Source organism: Melanostigma gelatinosum, assembly GCF_949748355.1.
Source record: "Melanostigma gelatinosum genome assembly, chromosome: 21".
In the NCBI taxonomy this organism is placed as follows: Eukaryota; Metazoa; Chordata; class Actinopteri; order Perciformes; family Zoarcidae; genus Melanostigma; species Melanostigma gelatinosum.
The window spans coordinates 7,721,937-7,745,531 of record NC_136654.1 but is presented as its reverse complement, the minus strand read 5'-3'; the positions used below and the strand labels follow the sequence as shown (position 1 = coordinate 7,745,531).

General features: G+C 42.4%; 1 protein-coding gene across 1 annotated transcript; it reads left to right on the top strand.

Annotated features, from left to right (window-relative positions):
- Nucleotides 1-6,024: 6,024 nt before the first annotated feature.
- On the top strand, nucleotides 6,025-23,464 carry LOC306794539 (double C2-like domain-containing protein alpha; the record flags this gene model as incomplete). The annotated part of the gene is made up of 11 exons (XM_079292648.1): nucleotides 6,025-6,056; nucleotides 10,794-11,125; nucleotides 12,124-12,203; nucleotides 13,095-13,169; nucleotides 13,407-13,516; nucleotides 15,705-15,831; nucleotides 17,204-17,263; nucleotides 19,473-19,684; nucleotides 21,973-22,054; nucleotides 22,328-22,424; nucleotides 23,328-23,464. The coding sequence occupies 11 exons, from the start codon at nucleotides 6,025-6,027 to the stop codon at nucleotides 23,462-23,464; spliced, it is 1,344 nt and encodes a 447-aa protein (XP_079148774.1).
- Between the last annotated feature and the right edge of the window lie 131 nt (nucleotides 23,465-23,595).

Below are 23,595 nucleotides of genomic sequence, written 5' to 3'. Positions count from 1 at the left end.
GTGACCCCTTCTCACAGGTTTGATACAAACACGGTGAGCTGTGAGCAGTTCAAGCAAATTGATCTTTCCTTCTCACATTGTTTTAATTTGGTATTTTTTTCGGTCATTCACAAGAAAAAGAATTGTTTGAGAGAATTTCTTTTTGCACAAAATCAACATCGTATGGGAGTCAGTGCTGACGTTAGCAAGCTAGGCTAACTAGCTTCCACCCTCCGAATGGGTCCTTCCAAATGTTGACTGACGCAATGAGATAGGCAACGTAAATCTCTCACACTTTATAGCTGTACCATATGAAAAAAAGGCCTTGTATCAACGTTCATATGCTGCAGGGCGACAGTACAGTCTCCTTACAATGTCAGCCAACCAAGGGAAACGCCCACCAAGGGGCTTGAAGCTTGGGCAGTTTTCACAAATAAGAGAAAAAAATACATATTTTCATCTCTTATAAAAACCGGAAAATCAAATGATTATATTTCCTGACGCAAACAGTGTAACAATCATCTGCAGGTTTCTCTTGTGACCCCTTTGATTGGGAAGATATTACTGTACGTAAATGAATCAGCTCTATCCCCATACAGTTTCAGGTACATGATTATATCAACATGCAGATGAACCTGTTGAACTTGCGCACACACACACACACACATACACACACACACACACACACACATACGTACATTCACATCACTTTATCATGAGCAAATGTAAGTACGCAGACAAACACACATGCCTCTGCACATTGGGCTGCAGGGCTCATAAGCACACTCATCTGCACGCGTCACAGTCGGCCGTGCACCCATGTAAACTTGCGCCCTCATGACTGTTCCAGCGGCTCATCTCCATATAGCAGCCAAGGCCGCTCGCTGAATGAATCCGCCGTCAAACATCTTTTCAGTGTCTGTCTGTTCATGTTTTCCTCGATTAAAAAAAAAAAACTCTGCTTAAATGAAACGGCGTAAATATACATTTTATGTTTCCTTCCATCGAACTAATTTACACCCGCATGAGTGGACTAATAATATCTGCTGTAGTCAGAGACGCTCTTATCTCCAGACGTAAAGCTCCATAGGGGATGGGTTTGAAAAATAGAAGGGTAACTGGGACAGCAGCCAGCATCATTTGCAGTGAGTAAAGGTAAAGCTTGCTTCGTTCAAAGAAGCGCACACTTCAGGCTAAAATGTGCTATTTCCATTTATTGTTTCACACTCTCTTGACGGGACTTATGAAGCAATATAAGAAATATATATATTTTTTGGGTTCAAGCATGTGCATCCTCTGGATCTGTATGGATTATCCATTAGACGAAAAGGAACAAACCCTGCAGTCAGTTTCTTCGGTCAGGACTTCATTGTGAATCATCTGTATATCCTTCAGCTTCTTACATCTTGACTGTCTCAAGTGATATCAATTATGTTGAGTGCTTGCTTGAATGGTATTAACAACCTGAATCAAGACAGGATACTGCTGACATTCTCCTGCATTGTTTTTTTTTTTACTTTTGGGGGAAAATGTCAGCAATCCACTTTGTTAGGCTTGTTAATCACTGCTGCAGTTATGCGCTCTGCAAAGAAATAGAATAAATACTAATTCTGTCTGTCATTGCCTCCCTTTTTCAGACACTTCTACAATTTTAGTGCAGTTTAGTCTCCGATATATCTGTCACTACCCTGGCATCACAACAGCTCCTGTATTTCTTTACACAATGTTGCCATGGGGCTCTTTTCGTTTCTAATATAAAAGGCGCGGTGCTAGCATTTCCATTTCACGCGATTATTGGCCAGTGACTCATGCAATACATAGCTCTTCTTAGTGAGTGACAATCCTGAAGGAGCAGTGTTGAATGTCGTGAGAAGCTCGAGTCTTTTGTTCCGATCGGTAAACGATGACCTTGCAGTCACTCGGCTGAGAGTCAGAGAAAAGAGGACCTTGGGAGTTCTCAGATTGTTTCTTTTATTCTGCTCGCCAATGTTTTCGATTACATAATTGTTGGAGGAGGTGCAGCTGCCAGTTTACTCCCTTTAAAAGTCGATAGGAAACACATTCTGTATGTTGTTAAAGGTCAATATGTTGGTCTGTATTTGAACATGAGTATGACAGCTTTTGTGTAAGTTTATTCTTTATTAAATTTGTATTATGTGCTTGTGGCATATACATAAACAAACTTATACTGCCAACTGAAACTCCTAATGCACAAAATAGTATATAAAATAATTATTTTGCCAACTGTCCCTTATTTATTGCAGGTATTGCGTGTATTATTGTGTCTCTTGGACATTTTGCTTTGCCTATGTCTTATTGCTTAATGCTGCTCTGGAAGAAATAGTCAAGTTGAGGAAAAAAAGCTCCTCCCTAAACTGCCTGACAGACAGGCTTTGGTGTTAATTGTATGCCGTTGTATTGCTGGCTATTAATAAATGTGACAAAACCTGAAAAAAACCTGAAAAAAACTACATTCTGTCCAGTTTTGGTGAAACTCAACATGAAAAATGCAGCGATCTACAACCACAACAATGCTTGTGTTGTATGTTTTTTCTTCAGCTTTTTTCCCATTTGAACTGATGAGCTAGTTTATTGAATTCATATTTACGTACACTTAAATGTGTGATTTAAATGTAGCTGAACCACTTGTTATCACAAGGTTTCCTTGAGAGTTTGAGGGTTAAGATACAGGCACTTTCTGCTGTTCTGCTACGCTAAGCTTGTTAGCTTTATGCTCCCTAATCTCTCCATTGAGACTAGTTTAAGATCCTCCTTTATTTATGTGGTAAGTTTACTAAAATGTTGCCGCACCAAAATAGATTTTTCAATCCCATGAAACAGGTGAAGTGACAGCTTCAGCTAAAAGTATGTCTCATCAGTTATCTTGTATAGTTCTTCTTACGTTTTTATGCAGTTTTTCCTCTCAAAATTACACATTTTATTGTTTTATAATCTGTATGGTATGGTAAAATGCAAACATGTAGTTGCGTTTTGGGTTTGTGTGACAGCTGATCTCTGCAAAACAAGGTTAAAAACAGTATTGCTCATGTGTGTTCTGCTGTTTCACACAGCTTTGTGTCGCTACACCAAAAAGCATTATTGTATTGTTGCATCAATGTTTTCTCTGTGTGATTAGTGCGCTATTTTTAACATGCTTGCTTTTGTTTCTATTGTTGTCTTTAGCATCTTACTTTGTATTTCTGAACCTGTTCATTGGTTAGAAGACCACTTGGCCAAAAGCATGCAACTGAAAATGTGCCGAGCGATTAACGCTGGCAAAATTACAGAAATATTGATTCATGTCCAGAAACATTGATTAATGTCCGTTTTATGTATGAATAAAGAAAGTTAAAATTAAATATACTAACGATATGTCATGTGTAAATTGTCGAGTTGTGACTCCCATTTTGAAATTGGTTTGCGAAACAATTTCAGTCGGTTTGTCATGTGTAACGAAGGCCGACTGGTTCGCTGATGTCATTTGTTCTTGTCAGAGCCATTGTGGACTCTGTTGAGGTCAGCCGTCTTCACTGAAGCACGAACACCCGTCAGCGACATAATTGGTGTGGAGAGAGCACGTAACGACTATGCATTTGTAGTGAGGAGATGTTCAGTCCTAAAAACAGGAGGCAGGAGAGTAGAGCTATGACGAGGAGGGAAGGAAGTGGAATAAAGCCCAAAAGGGTGATATCAGGGTTTTATATAATGTATATTTGCAGAGCGACAGAGTTGGCAGAGGGGTGGCTCTACAGCGTGTGTGTGTGTGTGTGTGTGTGTGTGTGTGTGTGTGTGTGTGTGTGTGTGTGTGTGTGTGTGTGTGTGTGTGTGTGTGTGTGCGTGTGTTATTGTGAAAACATGTGTGGCATTAGTTGTTTGCATGAAGGAGTAGTAGGCATGCCTCTCTGGAGGCGCATGCATTATATTACCATGTTAATGTATGTGCCATGGCATCAATTTAATGGGACTAGAACATACATGACGGTGTGTGTGTGTGTGTGTGTGTGTGCGTGTGTGTGTGTGTAAGAGAGAGAGGAGGGAGCTGGAGCGGGGGCATGAGATAAGAGAGAGACAGGAAGAACACCACCAACAAAGACATGAAGCACTTTTTGAAGATATCACAAAAAAAAGCAGCAGTAAGTCTATTCAACAGCCTGTGCCGCATGACAGCTTCTTGGCTCCTCTTTCAATAGACGGAGAGAGACGGAGAGAGTTTCAGAGAGTGTGGACTCTAAACTGAAAGAGAGGACAGGAGTCAGATAAAAAGAGACAGAGACATGGAGAGAACACCAATTGTATCCCTTCAATAGACGCAAGGGGTGAAATAGCATGTTTCCCCTTGTCTTTCACTGACTCAAGACCCATTAGCTTAATTATATGGAGGAACTGAGACTGAAGAGTCTGTGTATGTTCGAGAGAGAGATTTAGACACAGTGTAGTTTGGATTTAACCTGGACAGAAAGATGGAGAAATTTAATTAGATGTCTTTTATACCCGTACAAATAATACAAAGCCTGCATGAGAGATGCTGCCTGTGTGTACTTCACCATCATTCACATTATGTGTGGGTACTCAGGAGGAGGTGATTAACTTTGCTTAGCATAAAGACTGGAAGCTGGGAGAGACAGCTAGTCTGGCTCTGTCCAAAATAGTTTTCTGTATCCGTACAAGACAAATGTGAAATGCCTGAACGGCTGTTGACTGCCCGACTGTTAGACAAGGACGTCAATATTGGATAGTTGCAGAATGTTATTAAATGCCAATGTTTTAACATTGCTTTCTACAAAATGTTCGCATGGCAACTGCTGTATGGATAAGGTCAGGGAAAGATCCCTGTCAAGGCAAACATGCTGTGGTTTACGTAAGGTTAACATTGGACAACTAAATCACTTTCAAGGGTGGCGGAAGATTACTCTTATCTTATTAGTCTTATCGGATTAATTTATATTTCCTTTATTAAATACTGTTCACAAATTAATTTGTTAATAAAATCACTTACCACTTATAAAGTGATCCGCACATACTCTAGTGTACGCCAAATTCCATTCCTTTATATCTCGAGAGATGCGTGACAGCCATTTCTCGCGACGTCGCTTGGATAGCTCCTTCGTGTCATTTCCTTGATGTGTAATGACCGCTGGCAAACGAAAGAATGATTTCTTGTCTCTATCAGCTCTGCTGCCACAACCAAAGACAGCACAAAAGTTCACCATGATCGATAGCTTATGCGACTCAGCCGTGCATGCCAGTGGCTTTGTGTGTACTCCAACATGGCCGACAGCTAAAACTGTGACGTCACACGAGATCGCTCGATACTTAATTGAACTGGGATGGACCTATTTCTTGATCATCCACTCAGCCTTTTTGACAGCATCTCCGGCCGGTAAGCGCAGGCTTAAGTCTCAGCACACAATGGCACCAAAACTGGCAGCTTTGTTGTGACAACATGCTGCTATTTACCAAGTAATACATCGATCTCACAACTGGCCCTAAAATATCGGGAAATTTATGTTTTCTAAATATTTTTAGGACAACAGGTTTAATCCTGCATTCATGCAAACCTGGTAAAATGGTTAGAACAGGAAAACTTCCCTGACTTGGGAGTGTTCACGCATCATTCCAAGATGGTTATTACTGCCAGCCTCCCAAGTCACAAAAACAAGTGTGTGTGTGTGTGTGTGTGTGTGTGTGTGTGTGTGTGTGTGTGTGTGTGTGTGTGTGTGTGGGGATGCAGGAGGGAGTGAGACGAAACGTCACATGCACAACAGAATGTCAAGTATTAGCTCCCCACTGTCTCTCTCCTCTTGACTCCCTCCTTCCTCCTCCTCCTCCTCTTCCTCCTGCAGCATGCCGCTGTCCTCTCCCTCTCTGCGCCTCATTTCATATCAACTTGAAGTATTCATGCATTTAATTTCAAATGATACACGTAGAGCTCACTCTCTCCCTTTCTCTCCCCGCTCCTCCTTCCCTCTCTAGTTTCTGCTCCTCTCTTCACCACCTGTTAGTTAGTCTCCCTCTCCTCTCCGCGCTGGAATCCACTCTTTTCTTATGAGGAGTTTCACACTTGCGCCATCAGTGAGGTAAGTCAGCGTTTTGATTATTTTATTCCTAAATGCAGACCGGTTGAATCAGTTTTGTTTCCCACCTTTATGTTTCTTCAAAAAAAAAATGTTTTCTTTCTTTCTCCCTCACACACTATCACAGTCATTGTATCCTTGCTTTACATGTCTGTTTGGTTTATTTATGTGTTTTCTTGTTGACTATGCATGAGAGAATTAAAGCTGTAAAGATCAGATTGGCACATGTATTTATCGTTCTCTCACAGCAGACAGGTGCAACATGTGGCAGTCTGTTTTTACCTGCCCCTTCACACCTTCCAACACACACTGTCACGCACAGGCGTTGAAGTTTACTCATCCCTAACGGCCTGAAAATAATTTGGCTCGAATTGACAAGTGCTCACTGTCACTGTGGTTAGCTGTAGCTGATGTGCTGTCTGTCGAGCTCTAATGAGCAGCTACAGTGTGCCATCCCATCTGCCTTTCAGCCAGCAGCTTGTTATTTAAAGGTGAACGGTGCCCGCTGCAGGGGGCCATTGTATGTAGGACAGAAGAGAAGAAGAAGAAAACCAGCCAAGAGAGAGGGGGAGAAAGATCCTCACATACCTACAGGTGGACTAAGTGGTCTAAGAAAGTCTGACGGTGAGATTATGACAGAGATATAGAGGGGAGGAGAAGAGAAAAGGTGGATTATGGAGGTGGAGATGAGACAGAGGATGGGGGTTGAGGGAGAGTTTAGAGATTAGAGTCATGCCTGTGACATGACTCTAATTTAAAGTGAAGGAGCTAAAAGAGGCGGGGGGGGGGGGGGTCGCATGTTGCACAAAGATATTCCTGACTGCCGGCTTCCAGCTTTATTCCTCCTTCTCTCGAAGCTGGAAACAACACCCCTACATATATATATATATATATATATATATATGTACAAGGGAGGCATGCGGGAGATGCTGTACTATGTGGTTGCATAACTAGCAGCCACTGGGCTACTGTGTGTAGCTGACAAGTTGGGCCATTATTTTATTGTAGCTTATAGGAATTATGTAAAATAGGGAAACCAGTGTGTGCTCGGAGGCTAAGAGTCGTGTATGTAAACGAGCTTCAGCACATACAAGAGAGAGAAGCGTGAGGTGGAATCTGTCCCTTGCTATTTGCAACAAGATGATGATGATGAAAGGAGAGGATGAGAGAGAAATTCCAGCTGGCAACATGAGAGCGATCAATCATGAGCTCCCCGTAAGCTCCGTAAACTCCTGCTTCCCGCGAGCGGCAAGCCACCAGGCCTCCCGGCTGTGCGGGTGGTGGTGCGGGTGGTGGTGGTGGTGGTGGTCGGGCAGCTACAGCTGATGGCCACATCTGCTAGAACTGGAAGACGACTGACTGCGCACATTATATCAACAGACACTCGCTCACAAGCCTACAAAACATCTGCATAGAGAAAGATGTGTGTGTGTGTGTGTGTTTAATGATCTGACAGAGGTGTATCCACGGATGTTTAATGGCATGCCTTTGTGAATATATGTGTGTGTATGTGTGTGTGTGGGATTACAGAGTATATTGTTCATGTGAACAATCATTATCTACTGATCCAAATTAATTCATCTTTTAATCAATTCTGGACACAACCATTATCAACACAGGCAGTTTCATTCCCTTCTCCCTCTTCTTAATGCTGTGCAATCTCCTGCTTACTTTAAGATTATTCCATGGTTAATTCCATTAACCATGTTGTTGCTCCAGACTGGAATTTACTTTTACTGTTTACTGTTTACTGTTGCTGGTTTATCTGAAAAACTGTGGTTGTAACGAGAATCTGCTGTTGATTTTCAAAAGGAAAGATCATCATGCAGCACTCCAGATGCAGTGGCCTGTCAAAGTCGAACGTTTGCATGCTGGCACACTGCGGCGTGTTTCAGAAGTTTGTTTCATCCCCGGCCAAGAAAAAGCTGGATGAGCGGTGGTGTTTATTACCCACCGTTGTGCTCACAGCAGAGACACCGGACCAAACATGACAAATGACCCTCGCTGCCTGTAATTCTGCTGAAGGTCAACAGTCAGAGGCAGGAATATCAGAACCACTCACTGCAAGGGCGCCATTTGCCAAATTGACTTTATCGCCACGACTGAAGCGTCTAGAATTAATCTGTTTCCTGGTTTTGACCTCACAAACAGAAGTAACTGGATAATGAGGAATATTTACAGTTCTGACAACCCTTATGCAGATGAGGAGGAGATTAAGTAAATAATAAAGACTCTTAATACCACTCTCATGTCTGTATAATAAATATGAAGCTACAGCCAGCAGTTGGTTAGCTTAGCATGAAGACAGGAAACAGCTAGCTTGGGTCTGTCCAAAGGTAAGAACATCCACCTATCAACATTTCTCAATCACACTAATTAAAATGGGGGTTAATTAGCTGTCTCTCTGTACAGACATGATGTATCAATCTTCTCATCTCACTCTCTGCAAGAGAGCGAATAAGTGTATGTTGAACTATTAACATATTCTCTACTTACTTCTGTTGGTGGCATTCATTTTATTCACCAGAATTAGGTCAACATGACCACTAACTTCCAAATGATTTCTTCATTCGTCCCTCTCGGTGTCCTGAGATTCTCCTCATTTTGAGGTTTCGTTTCTCAACTTCACAGACAATCTACTCGTAGCGAGCTACAGAGTCTCACCCTGATTTTCCAATGTCAAAGGGATTTTTGGAGATCGGCAACAAATGCCCCGGATCAGAGGCAAATCTGCGCCTCCTCCGATGAGCTTTGTGTGAATTTTCAAAGCCACAATCTGGACGATGCGCTGATGCGTTGCAGACGCTGGAGAGATATCTAGCATATTAAATATCTGGACCGATCTGAGAGTCCAAATCGTGTCGCGGGAAAATCGTTTTGTTGTGGTCAATGAGAGCAAAGACCGAAAGCCAACAAGAGCGTAACATACGGGGCGAAGAATTATCATGGGGAGTAGTCATAATGCCAACAACAGAACATCAGCAAGCATGGCTATGAGCACATACTTTCTATCAGAATCAATTTGCATGTAAGCTTTTTAATTATTTGAAATAAAAACAAAGCACGAACATGTCGTTGTCGAGCTACAACACAAACAGGCGGCTACCTGCGTTCATTATTCTCTTTGCAGAACAAACAATTCATTATTTCCCTTCCTTGGATCAGCGCACAAACAACTTTGATCGCTCGCTTCATGATGACTGCCATATTTACAGGAAAAAACCGTCTGTCTCGTGCATGTTCTCTTGTTTTGTTGACTAAACATAGTTTTGAGAACTGACAGACTTCTGTCAGAGATTCCTCCCAGTGAAATACCCTGTTAGAAGACAGGCAGTAGTGCAATGAGATCAGTACAGCAATGCCATGTAGTGTGTCGGCGTCGATACAGACAACTCAGAGGAAGTGCAAATACATAGAGTGCAAATACTGACTTCTCAGTTTAAAATCGATTAATGCAGAGAGAGCAGAAGGGGGAGGGGGGGTTGTTCAGTATTGAGGACAGAACGCCCCCTCAGGGCCTGCTGTCTTTAGAAAACGAAAGCTGTGAGATATTTGCAATCCACCCCCCTCTTTTTATTTCAGGAAGAGAGCAGACACATCAGCCTTGTGGTCAACTCCACTCCCTGCTGCCACAACTTTATATAATCACCAGGACTCTTCCCTCCATCCGAGTACACTGAAGAGCGCTCCAGCCTGTAAAGACTTCATCCTGTAATTACCTGCCTGTCTGGAGAAGATTGTTAAGCACTTAGGAAGACATGTGTGCCGGAGTGGCTCATTTTCATTGAGGATGATTAGGATTCAGGAGAGACCCTTATTGTCCGTTATTCATTCTCCTCCCTGATAGGCTTGAGGTTATTCAGATGTCTTCAATTGAAATGCAAATGTGTACACATCCTCTGCCGTATTTTGTCATCTTATGAGGGTTGTCTTTCTTTTTAAGAGATCTAATTATGTTGGAAGAGGTTTCAGTGCAAGAGCCGTTTGAGATAAACGCTTCCTATCAGAAGAGCTTCTTCTTGGCAAATGAAAAACTCCGATTAGATGTGATTACATCTCAGTGATGGCCAGACACAGGATGTTATTCATCACCAACCATCTTACTAAGCCTTCTTTGTTTCGCTTGGAATAGCAGAAGTGAAATTAAGAACAACAGCTCATGTTTGCAGATCGGTGGCTTGGCTCTCGCTTCGGATGCATTCGGAAATTCCAGTTATTGTATTGCTGAAAAGCAGTGGTGGGCCGTCGGGGCCAGCTAAGCCTTCTCTGCTGGCCTAAACAGAAACACAAAGTTATAGCTGTTTTATAATTTAACAATAATAAAGATTCAGCCCCTATTTCTCTATGCTATGCAATGCTAAACTGAGGACGCCATAGCAAAGCCGGCTGGCGAACGCCGAACCCCGAACGCCGGCCGGCCCCAGCTGCTTTTTGTTATTGTTCCGGGTTCAAAAGGTCACACATTGTCTGTTACGTGAGCGCAGTCCACCGAAAACATTATATTTCCCACAATTTAAGCTTCTGCATTTTCCAAACGCACTATTATTCAAACGTATTGTTCGGTTCGTAAGCCTCGTACCGAACGGTTTAATACGAATACGTGTGTTATTACACCAATAGAAACAAACAACCGTAGCTCAGTAGGACAGCACAGAAGGCCCAGGTATAAAATGCACGGCCCGCCACTGCTGAAAAGTGCAATTCAACTCTTCCTGAATCTATCCGTCTCTTTCCCTGTAGCACTATGACTGTGCGAAAAGGAAAACGTTTCGCCATCTCCATCCAGGAGCACATGGCCATCGACGTATGCCCCGGCCCAATCCGCCCCATCAGCCAAATCTCTGCCTACTTCCCTCGCCTGTCGCCCACTTCCTCCTTCTCCGATCCACTTTCGCCCAATCGGGTGGCAGCTCCCACCGCCCTCGGCCCCGGCGCCGCCGGAGGAGGAGGAGGGAGCAGCAACCTATTGTCACCGCTGTTACCGGGGGCGGCGGGCGGAGGGGGCTCACTGTCAGCCATGAGCAGCATGGACACCTCCATTGAGATCGACAGCTGTGACAGCGATGATAACAGTGAGTCACCTGAAAGTCACAACATGGTTTCACTGAAGCTGCTTGAGCCCAAGAATAGACATTAACTCAACACAGAGGTGGATTTGGGACAAAAAGCCGGGAGTAATTTAAAAAACATCTAAATTGACCCTTCGCTAAAATTGCTACGCCTGTCAAGCTTTCAATTCTCACACAGCACATTGATTTCATAAGAGACAACTAAAGCAGAGACTTTGAGAGTTTATCAAGTGCAGCTAGCAGCCATTGAGTTGTTTCAACAGCTGATTGGAATTGATTATATTTCATTTGTTGTAAAAGGAGAACCATGTAAAATGAGTCCTGCAAGAATAGGTCGACATTTCGCGAATCACACTCATTAGTTTTCTTCGAGTAAGACAGAGTGCGCTTTGCAGGTGGAAAACACTGCCATTTTGTTGGAGATCAGACGGAGCCTTTTTTGCAGTTTGCTATTTTTATTATTGTCGTTAGGCAACCGCAGAACGAGTGCTAACGTTAGCAAACAAAAACCACGAACCTCATGCGACCCAATAGTTAATGATACGGTTTGAATTGATGAAAAAAACATTCCAAAATGCACAAATTTACCTCCAGGCTGTTTTCCGGTTGGTAAAGTCATATAACATTCAGCAAAAGTCACCAAAAAGAGAAAAAGACGCAAATGACGTCGATCGTTTTCCATTCTGACTTTTTTTTCCAACTCCAGGCATTCAGGGCGCCAAAATGCATTGAGCGGAAAGATGCAAGGTGCTCAGCAACGTAAAAGCAGCTTGCAAAACACTCACGAAAACAATTACAAAAGGCCGCCTCAGGCTGCTTAAACGTGCTCTGTCTCATCAGGACCTAAAGTCTTTTTGCAGAATGTTTTAATGTGATTTCACGAGTGTATTTCTGAGTGTCTGCATTTCTTCCTGCCATCATTTTCTATACAAGGTAACAAAGTCATCAGCTGAAAAGCAATTACCAAAGTAACTGAACTATTTCAATCAACTGTCTTCCAGCCGCCTTGGGGACGTTACAGTTTGACCTACTGTATGAGAGAGCCACCAGCTCCTTACACTGCACAGTCCTGAGAGCAAAGGTAAACAACATGTCCTCTGAATCCTCTGAACATGTCCATGTTCGTGTGCTCAATCGGTGACACAAAAAAGCTGTTCAGTCCTTTTTCTGTAGTCAACCAAAATAAAATCTTGGTTGACTGAAACTCTACCTATTCTTCAACCAGTAGATTGTTCAATTGATTAAATTAACTTCATTTCAACTACATTTAATAAATGACAACAACAAACTCAAAGCCGACAGCATGCAACTGAGAAATTAAAGGTCTAAAGTTACACAGACTGCAGGTTAATGTATTACATCTACTGATAGGAATGTACACCGGTATTGACGATACAGTGATATTTAAAAAATGAAATATTGATATGTTAATAATACCCATATGATATCATGTAAATAAGCCTCTTAAATCATTTCATATGGTTACAGACTCTCCCTCTACCTCCCTACACTTGTATTTTGAATTAATTTGCAAAAACACACGATGTTAAAGATGAATTTGACTTATCATTTTTACTTTTTTCAAAAGTTCTATAAAAATCGTTATTGTGAATTATTTTCGCCACAAAGATCCTGTATTTGAAATCTGTTACGGTGACAGCCCTCTCTTCTAATTAGTGTGTAGCAGAGAATTTCAGTTTTCATCCTTCATTTTTAGATGGTTTTCAAAATGGCCAGTGGGCTACGGCCTCTACACTGTGTGGCTTACCTGTCAACTGAAACTGTTCGTCAAATTAAAACTCTCAGACCTCCTCGCTACCGCCGTGCTTTGGATTCACTTTTCAAATGAACTCCTCACCTCTCAGTCTGGTAGTTGTTTCATCGTGTATTACTGGTGTTGGCAGCTTGCACAAATGTTCTCCACCTATTATTTCATATCCCCTCCCTCATATCTTCTCTCTGTCTTTTTTAGGGTCTGAAACCGATGGATTTCAATGGTTTGGCTGATCCTTATGTCAAGCTGCACCTGCTGCCGGGAGCCTGCAAGGTCTGCTGTTATTATCAGAACTGGGTTTTGTCCCTGCATTTTTTTCAAAAATGTGTCTGAGTGCACACTTAGTGTAAATATAATTTTGAGCTGTGTTGTAAAAGTGCAAGTGCAGAACAGTAAATCAGCTATAAAACAAAATGACCTTGTATCCTGCAAGAACGTCCTGTTGCACGTTGTTTGCTGTCTGCAGTTCTGAGATGATTGTTTCCCTCTCCCCTCTGCTGTGACGCACAGGCCAATAAACTGAAAACCAAGACCGTTCGCAACACGCTGAACCCTGCATGGAACGAGACGCTCACCTACTGTGGAATCACAGAGGAAGACATGTACCGCAAAACACTCCGGTAAATGTTTGCTTAATGTCTATTTCTGTCTCCTTCACGTCCTGCCTCTCGGCCCTGTCTTGCCCATCAGAGGACTGACTCTGGCTTACAAAGGATTTCTTATCATCCATCTCAATCGCAGAGTCTTTTACTCTCGGTTTTTTAGGCCTTTATCCTACCTCCCCTTCTATTTCCATTGATCCCTTTCATCCCCCTCTGTCACCTCACCTTCTTCATTCCTCCCCATCTGCACATCTCCCCTGTCCATTCAGATCAGAAAAGATCTCCCCTCACTCCTTACAAACCATCCCTCTCTCTTTGTCTCTCTTTCCGTCGGTCTCCCTGCTTTTCTCTCTTTCCAAGTTGCAGTGACAGATTGAGGTCAGACTAAGCACCACGGGGTGTTTTAATTTTCATTGACCCCCTGCCAGAGGTGATGAAAGCTGCAAATTGTCTCTGTCTGTGACTAAAACTTTGTCACGGCGCATGTGGGAGTGAGATTTAAATGGGATCGACGATTGATCTCTCGGGGGAAATTAGAGAAACTGGCCCTACAACAGGCCTACGACACTGCAGTTGCCTTCAAAGATCAGCAGACAGGAAGTTTAACCTATCGAAACATGTTAACGTCTACAAAGTAACAGTTTCATCACTTTTTTTACATCCACATATATTTGACAGTGAAAAGAGTTGACACACTAAAAGTTTAATAAACAGCGGCTGTAGCTATTTTTGCATTTTTTTAATCTTTCTTATCATAGAGCAGTAGCAAAAAGCTAGGCTATTTTCCAGTAGGTTAAACAGGAGGATTTTCTGCAGACTTGCAATTTCTTACTGAATTTCAACACTTCTAAAACAGGAAGAAATCCATCCCAGAAAAAGCTCTATTGTTGTTTCTGCATCCAACTTTGAACCAGCAGCTACAACAAACCGCAGTGTCAGACAGATCAGAAGCAGTTCCAGAAAGTACAATTTTCAAATCGATGCAATTGTGTATTATATTGCCTTATGATGAGAGGAAGTCATGATTCACAATCCTTTTGATATCTTTCAACATAATTCACAACTGACTGAAGGCTATGGGCCAACAAGATGTTGCACAATAAGGACAAGAGTCTGTGGAAGTTTATTCCTGTCAAGAACAAATTAATAAAAGCAATGAGTGATAAAAAATACAAATTTTTATGTAAAGTTTTATGCTAAATGTGTATGTAACCTGCTGCTAGCTTTCACCTCTCAGCTAAGACCGTCTTCATCTCTCTTTATTATTTTTTTAGCCCTTTCTCTCTTTTTCTTTAGCCCCCCCATTTTCATTTTGTCCTCATTTTTGCTGCTATCCGATTGTGAATAGCTCAGAAATACTCGACTCTGTGGATGTCAGAAAATATCTGGTGTCCCAAGGCAACCGGCCTCTTGCACCTTCTTGATTTATGCATGACCGTTTTTTGTATTACCGGAACCTGAAGGCAGCAGGTGACTGCAATGTTTAGTTAGAAGTTGAACAACACCGAGAGAAAAGAAGTTACAAGTTCATATCAGCACTTCTCTGAAAGATTGCATTCTTAGTTTTCTTCCTCTCATTGCATGTCTTTGATTCACATTTACATAAAGCACAGAAAATGGCAATCACTTTGAATGTCAGTTAGCCGAGCACAGTGATTTTCCACTTCTGCCTACAGTATAGACATGCACATTTGCAGGCATAAATGAGTCCACACACACACACACAATCACACAGATTTAAACAAATCCTCCCTCTCTCATCCACATCACTCCATCCCCGGCTTTTTATTTCACGCACACAGCCTCCCTCCATCTCTTTCATTCTCTCTGCTGCTCTCACCCAATTATGCATTTCGGGTGACATTATGGCAGGTGTAAATATTTGCCAGCCTTATGAATATGAATCGACTTAATGCACTTTTACACTGTCTAATTTCACAGGTGAGGGAAAATGGTAATTACTTGTTGTACAATGTGCTTTTACAGATTCTGGATTTATACGTGTAGATCAGAGCTATGTCAACAAGTACCTTCGCTCATAATGTTGCCACAGCATTGGCATAACTAATTCCACCACTCTGTCTCACACCCGCACATCTGTCTCAATAATTAGCGTCTTTAAATCGTATTCCCCACCACCCTATCTTTGTCTCTTGCTATTTCTCATCCTGACCCCTCCCCTCCTTCCTCTGTCTCTCACCCCCAGGGTGTCTGTGTGCGACGAAGACAAGCTGACACATAACGAGTTCATCGGGGAGTCGCGGGTGGCCCTGCGTCGTGTGAAGCTTGACCAGACTAAACACTTCAACATCTGTCTGGAGCATCCACCCCCTGTGAGAAGAAGAGGGAGTGCAGAAAGAATAAATGGCATGATAGGAAAGAAATGCTTCAAGGAAGGAACGAGGGAAATTAGAGTTTATGAGGGAGATAAATGACTTGAGGGAACTGTAATATTCAATATATTAAGCTTCCTGTCTGACTCATAACCTCACATTTTAAAAGAAGAAAAAGGACAGAGGGGGATGGAAATATAGTGAAGGGGGAAGGCAAGAAATTGTTTATATGCCAACGTTTAAATGTCGATATTTGGTAGACCGATGAGGCGCACACACACCTGTGTCTCATAACAAATAAAATACCAAGCGTGTCTGTACACTCTCTGTAGCATCGTTAGCTAAAGGGCCAAACAAACGCTTCCTAAATACTGTTATTTGACAGTAAACAGCAAATAAATAGATTCTCCTGCTACACAAACAATCTTAAATATTTGAAGCAAAGATTGCTTGTGTGTTTATTGGTGTTGTATGAAAGGAATATACCGATGCAGATGAATGCACCATGGGCATTGATCTGCTGCCATAACATGCAGGGATTTGTTCACATTCAGCCACTACAGCAATCGTGAGGTCGGCTATAATGTTGAGCGATAAGGTCATTCAAACCATCCAAAAGGTGTTGGATGATGCCGAGGTCAGGGCTCTGTGCAGGCCAGTATTTACCTGGCTTTGTGCACAAACTCTTGACTAAAGTATCATTGGATGATGTGAAGCATAGAGATGTCTCTTCATTGGAACTAAAAGGACCATAAGCAAGAAAAACTGTCTAAAACTACCCAAAGTACGGTATCCATATTCTTTTGGCCAAAGTATATTTTGCAAGCTGGCCTACTGAGAATAACAAATATGAGGTAAGCACAGGACAGAGTATCATTCTTATGGCTCACAAACAGCTTTTTGTTCAGGCTAAATGTCAGCTGGGTCATGCGTGGGAAAAGGGTACATAGAGATTGGGAGAATAAAGGGAGAGGGGGGAGAGGGGGAGAGGGGGAGAGGGGGAGCATAAATGGACAGAGCACAAGTGAGAGAGATGAGAAACAAATGGCTTAAAAAAATAAAAGCAGTGGAGAGCGGGGGGGGGGGGGCATGAGTGTGTGAAAAGGCTGGCTGCTTGTTCTCGATGAGTTAGAAAGGGCTGCTGGTATTAGATTGTCCCTCTGAGGCCGGTGGCCACTCTGCGATCAAACGTTAAAGCCCCTCTGTCATCCTGCGAACCAGGCGCTGTGTCACGCATGTCATTTTCAAAGTGGCATCACCCTCAACCTGATGCGTCTATGCCTTTCTGTTCATCCCTTTAGCCGGCTTGTACAGCTTTTCTGTCAGTCATATCCCCTTATCAAGTATCTCTTTCTCTCCTTTTTGCCTCCAGCTGCCTTCACCGACTGCGATGAGCACAGCATTGAGAGGAATCTCCTGCTACCTGAGAGAGGTGACCACATGATGACTCTTCTTTTGCTCAACGTGACCCTCCTTCTGTCTGTCTGTCCTTTAGAGTCCATCTGTCCTCCTGTCTTAAAGGACTACACACCGAAACCAATATGAGACTGTGTGACTCAAAGCATTATCCTAAAATTATGAGAATGAACCGGGTAATATTTCAAGGTGGCGATCAGTTTTTATTCGATTACCTTGATATTCGTCTGGAAACAAAATATCCGTCTTCATTTAAGAATGATCAAAGCAATTTTATATATATATAAAATATATAACAATATATTATTTTAAAAAGTGCTGAAACAAATAATTAATTCATCAGTTAATTAGCAAAGTCAATCGATTCTAGCTTGAGGTTTTGCCGCTGGACATTTTTCACTATTTTCCGACATTTCATAAACTAAACAGTAAATGGAATGTAGTTTAATTATACCAATAACTGTGTTTATATTAGTGCCATTAAAGTTAAACCATTTACCACAACTTGAGATCACAGCTAACTGTTCTAAAACCATTGCCATATGTTGTTCTGCTGTGAATAGAGATTTCCTGCCTGAAGACATTATCATGTAATCTAATAAGGCAGCATTCATTTACTGTTGTGAGCTAATTACCTAACCCTAATTACAGAGCAGTTACAAGTTCTTAGTTTCTCCGTTTTTTAGAGCCTCTCATCACATTTAATCAAATTAACGAAGGGACCAAACCAGAGGACGGGTGTAGTCCTTTAACTACAAGAAGATAACTAAAACTGCTGCTTCTGTGTTCTGTATTTTATACCTTTATCTGCTATATTTACATTTTTTTATTTTGCTGCAGTGTTGTGCCACGTAGCTTGTTTTTAAATTTTACCTTCATATTGTTGGTAGAATTAAGCTCTAAATATGCATGTCTAAATTGGTTTAAAAAAATGACTTTAGTGAGTTTTGTTTTTATTCTGTGTTCACAGTCAAGGTTGTTAAATGCGATCGTCTTCCCAGTTCTCTCACCCACCCACGAATACATCTCTTTCCCATCTGTCTGTCACAGTGTGCGGCTGGCTCCTGTTTATTTTCACCTCCCTAATGAGTTGCTCTCTATCGATCTGTGAAGGTCTGAGCTCTTCTTTCACCAGATACCTGGTACAAATGATCCTCACTAATTGCAAGTTTTAAAGTGTCTCGGTCACGGCAGATGGCGGACTGGCTGTTGGCAGAATGGATGATTCCCTAAGAAAAACACAGATAAAGAGACGGGGGGAAAACAACATAGGGAAGAGAGATGTAGGGGAAACAAGAAGGGGGCAAGCTGTTGAGAGGATTAGAGAAAGGGAGGGAGGAGCATGGAGGAGTGTGAGGCGTGTGGCATATTGATCGACCTGGCTGTGTCCACCTCTCGGCTGCAGATAAGACTGAATGAGAGATGGAAAGAGATATAGGAGAGGAGAGATATTTAGTGATGGAACCCATTTTCATTTAAAATTACATTACAGCCAATGTAACAGAGCATTTTTGCATGTTCTGTTGTGAAACAGAAAAAGTGCACCTGCAGTGATAAAAAAACAAACTGCGAGTCTTTCCTATAAATAACAGACATGTATTGGTGCTGTTGGCCATGAGGGTGAGTCACAGCCCTGTGAGAACATCTTCCCTTCTTCACCCTCTGTTGCTGCTTCCTCGCTTTCTTTCATCTTCTGTCATGTTTAATTCATCAATTGATTTTTTTTTTTTTTGGGCCACACAAAACTGACATCATCTCATCGAGATGATAGTTCAAGCACGATTGCAAACAGCTGTGGCTTATTTACACCTCTGACAGACACAGAGCAACACCAGCATACATTTTCGTCGTTTTTGAGTCAACAAGTCCAACATTCACTCTCCTTTTACAAATGTTTTGCTTTTGACCAACTCCTGAGGGAAATATCGGACTCTCCAACTGTTCGCTCCACGATGTTCACCAGTTGCTACTTTGTCCGTCTGCTGTTTGGTGCTGAGCAGGTTTACATTACACTTAGTGATGTAAAAATATCGATCACAGCAGCTTTAAATAACTTGAATAACGTTGCAATTTGATCAGTAGTTCATGACACAAAACTCATATTTTTCTAAACAAGAGTCCTCCTTTTATCTCTGAATCTTAAGTCACTAATGTAGCAGCTACAAATGCAGCTTACGCATCCTTAATATATATTTTTCTCTTGTGTCCCCTCTTTCTCTCCTCAGTGGGAGACTGAGCAGCAGAGAAGTCTGGAGGAGAGAGGCCGTTTGCTGCTCTGCCTGCAGTACTTCCCCCCGGCCAGTGACGGCGATGTGAAGGGCGAGGCCAAGGGCGAGGCCAAGGAGAGGGCTCGTGGCGGGCTGTGCGTGGGTGTCAAACGCTGCGCCCACCTGGCAGCCATGGACGTCAACGGCTACTCAGACCCCTATGTTAAAACGTAAGGATGACATCAAACCACTAACTGAATGCTATGGTGTATTCCATTCCATAAAATGGAGTAATGTTGCCGCCCGAGTGATTAAATTATGATTACGCAACTTAGACTGATGGATTGACATTTCACAATCCTCATTGCAGAACAATTTTCACATGACCTATCCAGTGGCAATCTCCCGCCCCACCGCATTACCGGTGTTTGGTCTTAACTGGCCGCTGACTCATATTGACCCCATGAATCACCTGTTGAGTGATTAATGGCTTGAGTTACGCACTTAGTGGAAGCCATTGTGAAATATATCACTCACCAAGATAATGGTAACAGTGTGTGTGTGTGTATTGACAGCGTTCAAAATGGATTGAACAGCAGCGACACGATCTAGTGTTAAGGGCGTACTGCATCACGGAGGAGAGTGTTATTGCGGTTGTCATAGAGGGTCTTTGGAGATGAATTACTCATTGATGAAAGAAAGGCAAAACTGTGTGTGTGTGTGTGTGTGTGTGTGTGTGTGTGTGTGTGTGTGTGTGTGTGTGTGTGTGTGTGTGTGTGTGTGTGTGTGTGTGTGTGTGTGTGTGTGTGTGTGTGTGTGTGTGTGTGCGCGTAGAGGGCAGGAAGGTCCGGGTTGAATGATGCACCCTGACATAAGTCGGATAAATGAGCTTATGTTTAACTGGTTGTTCTCCTGAGTGTTGGTTCTGGCTTTGAGCTTGTGTCTGGAATGAGTAAAACACTAAACAACCTATCATCACACACACACACACACACACACACACATATATATGCTATATATATGCTTGGCACGCTTGCCTCACTTTAGCATACACGCCAATCACCTTCTCCTTTCCCGTCATGCCTTTAACGCTCCCTATGTCTTTACATCCACCAAACCTACGCATACATCCCTCACACATCCACATTTGTACACCACGCACCTTGTTTCATTTTGGATGCGTGCTCGCATCTTTGCCCTTTGGCGGGAGCTCTTCTCCCAGATGCTTTGTTGTGTCTGAGAGCGTGTGGGAACATACGCTCTCCGAGCTGTGGGTGGTGGGTGGAAAGCAAATGTGAATAGAGATTTCTCCACGCTCCTTCCAGCTGGCTTAAAAATATCCGGAGAATTTAATGACACCTTGCAAAGGGATGCTGAGCTTTTTCAATCTGTGCTGTGTTTGTTGGTGATAAGTCCTCGCACTCACATATGGCTAGTTTCACAAATAATATATTAAAGAGGTCGACATTTTGGGAAATGTGCTCACTGGTATTCACTTTCCAGCTGAGAGTTAGATGAGATGATGAATACCACTGTCATGTCTATACAGCAAATACAAAGCTACAGCTGCTTAGCTTAGCGCAAAGACTGGATTCGGAGGGTAACAGCTAGCATGGCTCTGTCCAAAGGTAACAAAATCCACCTTCCAACACTAAATATCCCGAATGAAAATCTTAAGCTGTGATTCAAAACATTTCTACAGAGCCAGGCTAGTTGTTTCCCCTGGTTTCCAGTCTTTGTGCTAAGCTAAGCTAATAGACAGCTGGCTGTAGCTTCATATTTACCAAGCAAGACATGTCCCTCAGCAATTTGCACTTTGCGGCCTGTTTATACAGATAATCAATTATCTTCGGCCCTTCCTCGGTCCTCAGTAGAATTAACCAGAAAAAAGGACAACACTCAGACAATGCAATTAAATAACAGCACGGCTGGTGCAAAACAATAAAAATCCTTCAGGCTGTTGAATCATGAATCATCATTAATCCTGACACAAATAAAATAACCCTACACCTCTGACAGAATCCACCAGTCAATCACCAAGCAGACAACACAGAGATGGAAACAGTAGAAACTCCACAACGGCCAAAATCACACGTGTCAGAGGAAAAAGAGAGTTCTCATCTGTACAAGTGCGTTGTGCTCATGTGTCGGAACGAGACACCTGAGCTTTGTGAAAATCCTCTCACTCATAAAAAAGGTAAAAGTTCCTCAGTGAAAGGAGAAATCCATTTTCTGGGTGGAGGTGTGTTTGATTTGGTCTGGTGGTGCATCAAGGCAAATACAACCTCCTTGTTTTTACCTGCATCGTTGTGTTGTTCACAAATGACGAAGTTCGGCACAGTTTTCAACTGCGTGAACTTATTCTGACAGTTATCCCTGGTGCAGTCACCCTTATTACTCTTCATTTCAGCCGTGCTTTGACCTGTGAAAGTTGATGACCAAACTCGTATATGATGGTATGATATTCCTCTCTCTCTCTCTCTCTCTCTCCCTCTCTCTCTCTCTCTCTCTCTCTCAGGTACCTCAAGCCAGATGTCCAGAAGAAATCCAAGCACAAAACAGCGGTGATAAAAAAGACTCTCAACCCGGAGTTTAATGAGGTAGACATCCATGTTTGTGTATGTGCATAACTGTGGAAGGGAGGAGCACATTTAGTTGAATGTAAAGAGCTAATTTATATTTTTACAGTCCTCAGAGACACTACACCGCATGCAAATTCTCCGCAACATATATGTAAGACAGCCAATTGGTGCTTGCACATGCTTAGCTGTTGTTATTTTGTATTTTAGAGTTTATAGCGGAAGAGAAAGATGGGTGTTAGCCGTGATCTTCTGACCTTTGCTCTCACCCCTCCCCTCTCTGTTCTCACCCAGGAGTTCTTCTATGAAATTACATTCTCAGAGTTAGCCACCAAGACGCTGGAGGTCACAGTGTGGGACTACGACCTGGGAAAGTCCAATGACTTCATAGGTGACATCATAGGCAGCTAATCATTTCCTGCTGTTGTATATTTGGATTGCCATTTGGCTACCCCATTAGCAGTCTAATAATGTACCCATGGCAGATGTTACCAAAGATACTCTGAGCTGCTCTCTATTCTCTGCAGCACTCTGTGTAATTTGCAGGGTTTAGTTGCCAAACGGGTGTCAGTGACATTTCGGCTGAAAGTCAGCTTTATACTACACTTGCTCGATACGAGTTGGAGTGAGTGATTACATTTACACCAGTTTCTCTCTCTGACTTATAACATATAATAACTTTTCCACCTCTATTTTTTTCCGGGATCTTGTAAAGTCTAGATTTTAGTTTCTTACAGTAGACAAAATAAAGTTAGGTATTTTTTCCATTTTTAACAAACTATCAAAAGACAAACCAACGTCTGTCTCTCAACAGTTTCAGATGTTGTTTTCCTCTTAAACAAATCCAGTTTGAAATCGGCCAGCTTTTCTTACGTTATTTAACGTGATTCATATTTAAACCATATTTATTCATATCTCATATCGGCCTCGATTTTCTTTTTGAATTAAAATGTATTTCTGTCCGTCGGTAATGACAAAAAACTATTTCTGCTAATAAAACATTCGGCCTACAGTAGAAAACAAAACAATAAGACAAAGTAGAAGATTTTCAACAGGCCAAAAAGGTGTTGAAGCTACAGCTAATTACGCCCACTCCAACCTATTTGACATCAAAAGTAATAACATGCAATTATTTTGTTTGTTTTTTAAACTCGCGGGCTGTTTGACACATTTTCAGTTCCTCACTACAACATCAATCCACCCCTTGGAGTCAAATTCTCCCCGTTTGTTTATCAAACATGCACTTTCCTCTCGAGTCACATTGACTTTCTTTTCTGTCTCTGCCCTGGTTAAGGCGGCGTGTCCCTGGGGTGTCACTCACAAGGAGAAACTATGCAGCACTGGATAGACTGTCTGAAGAACAAGGGCCAGAAGGTGGAGCGCTGGCACACGCTGACCAACGAGCTGCCTGGATCCACGCTGCAGGAATGAACTGATCCTCTTCCACTGCACGGACACTGGAGACACTGCCTGGCGAGAGACGTTTCATCGCATGCTCTGAGGATTGTCTGCATGTCTACGATGTCATAAATGAGATCATTGTTCACAACAACATACCCAAA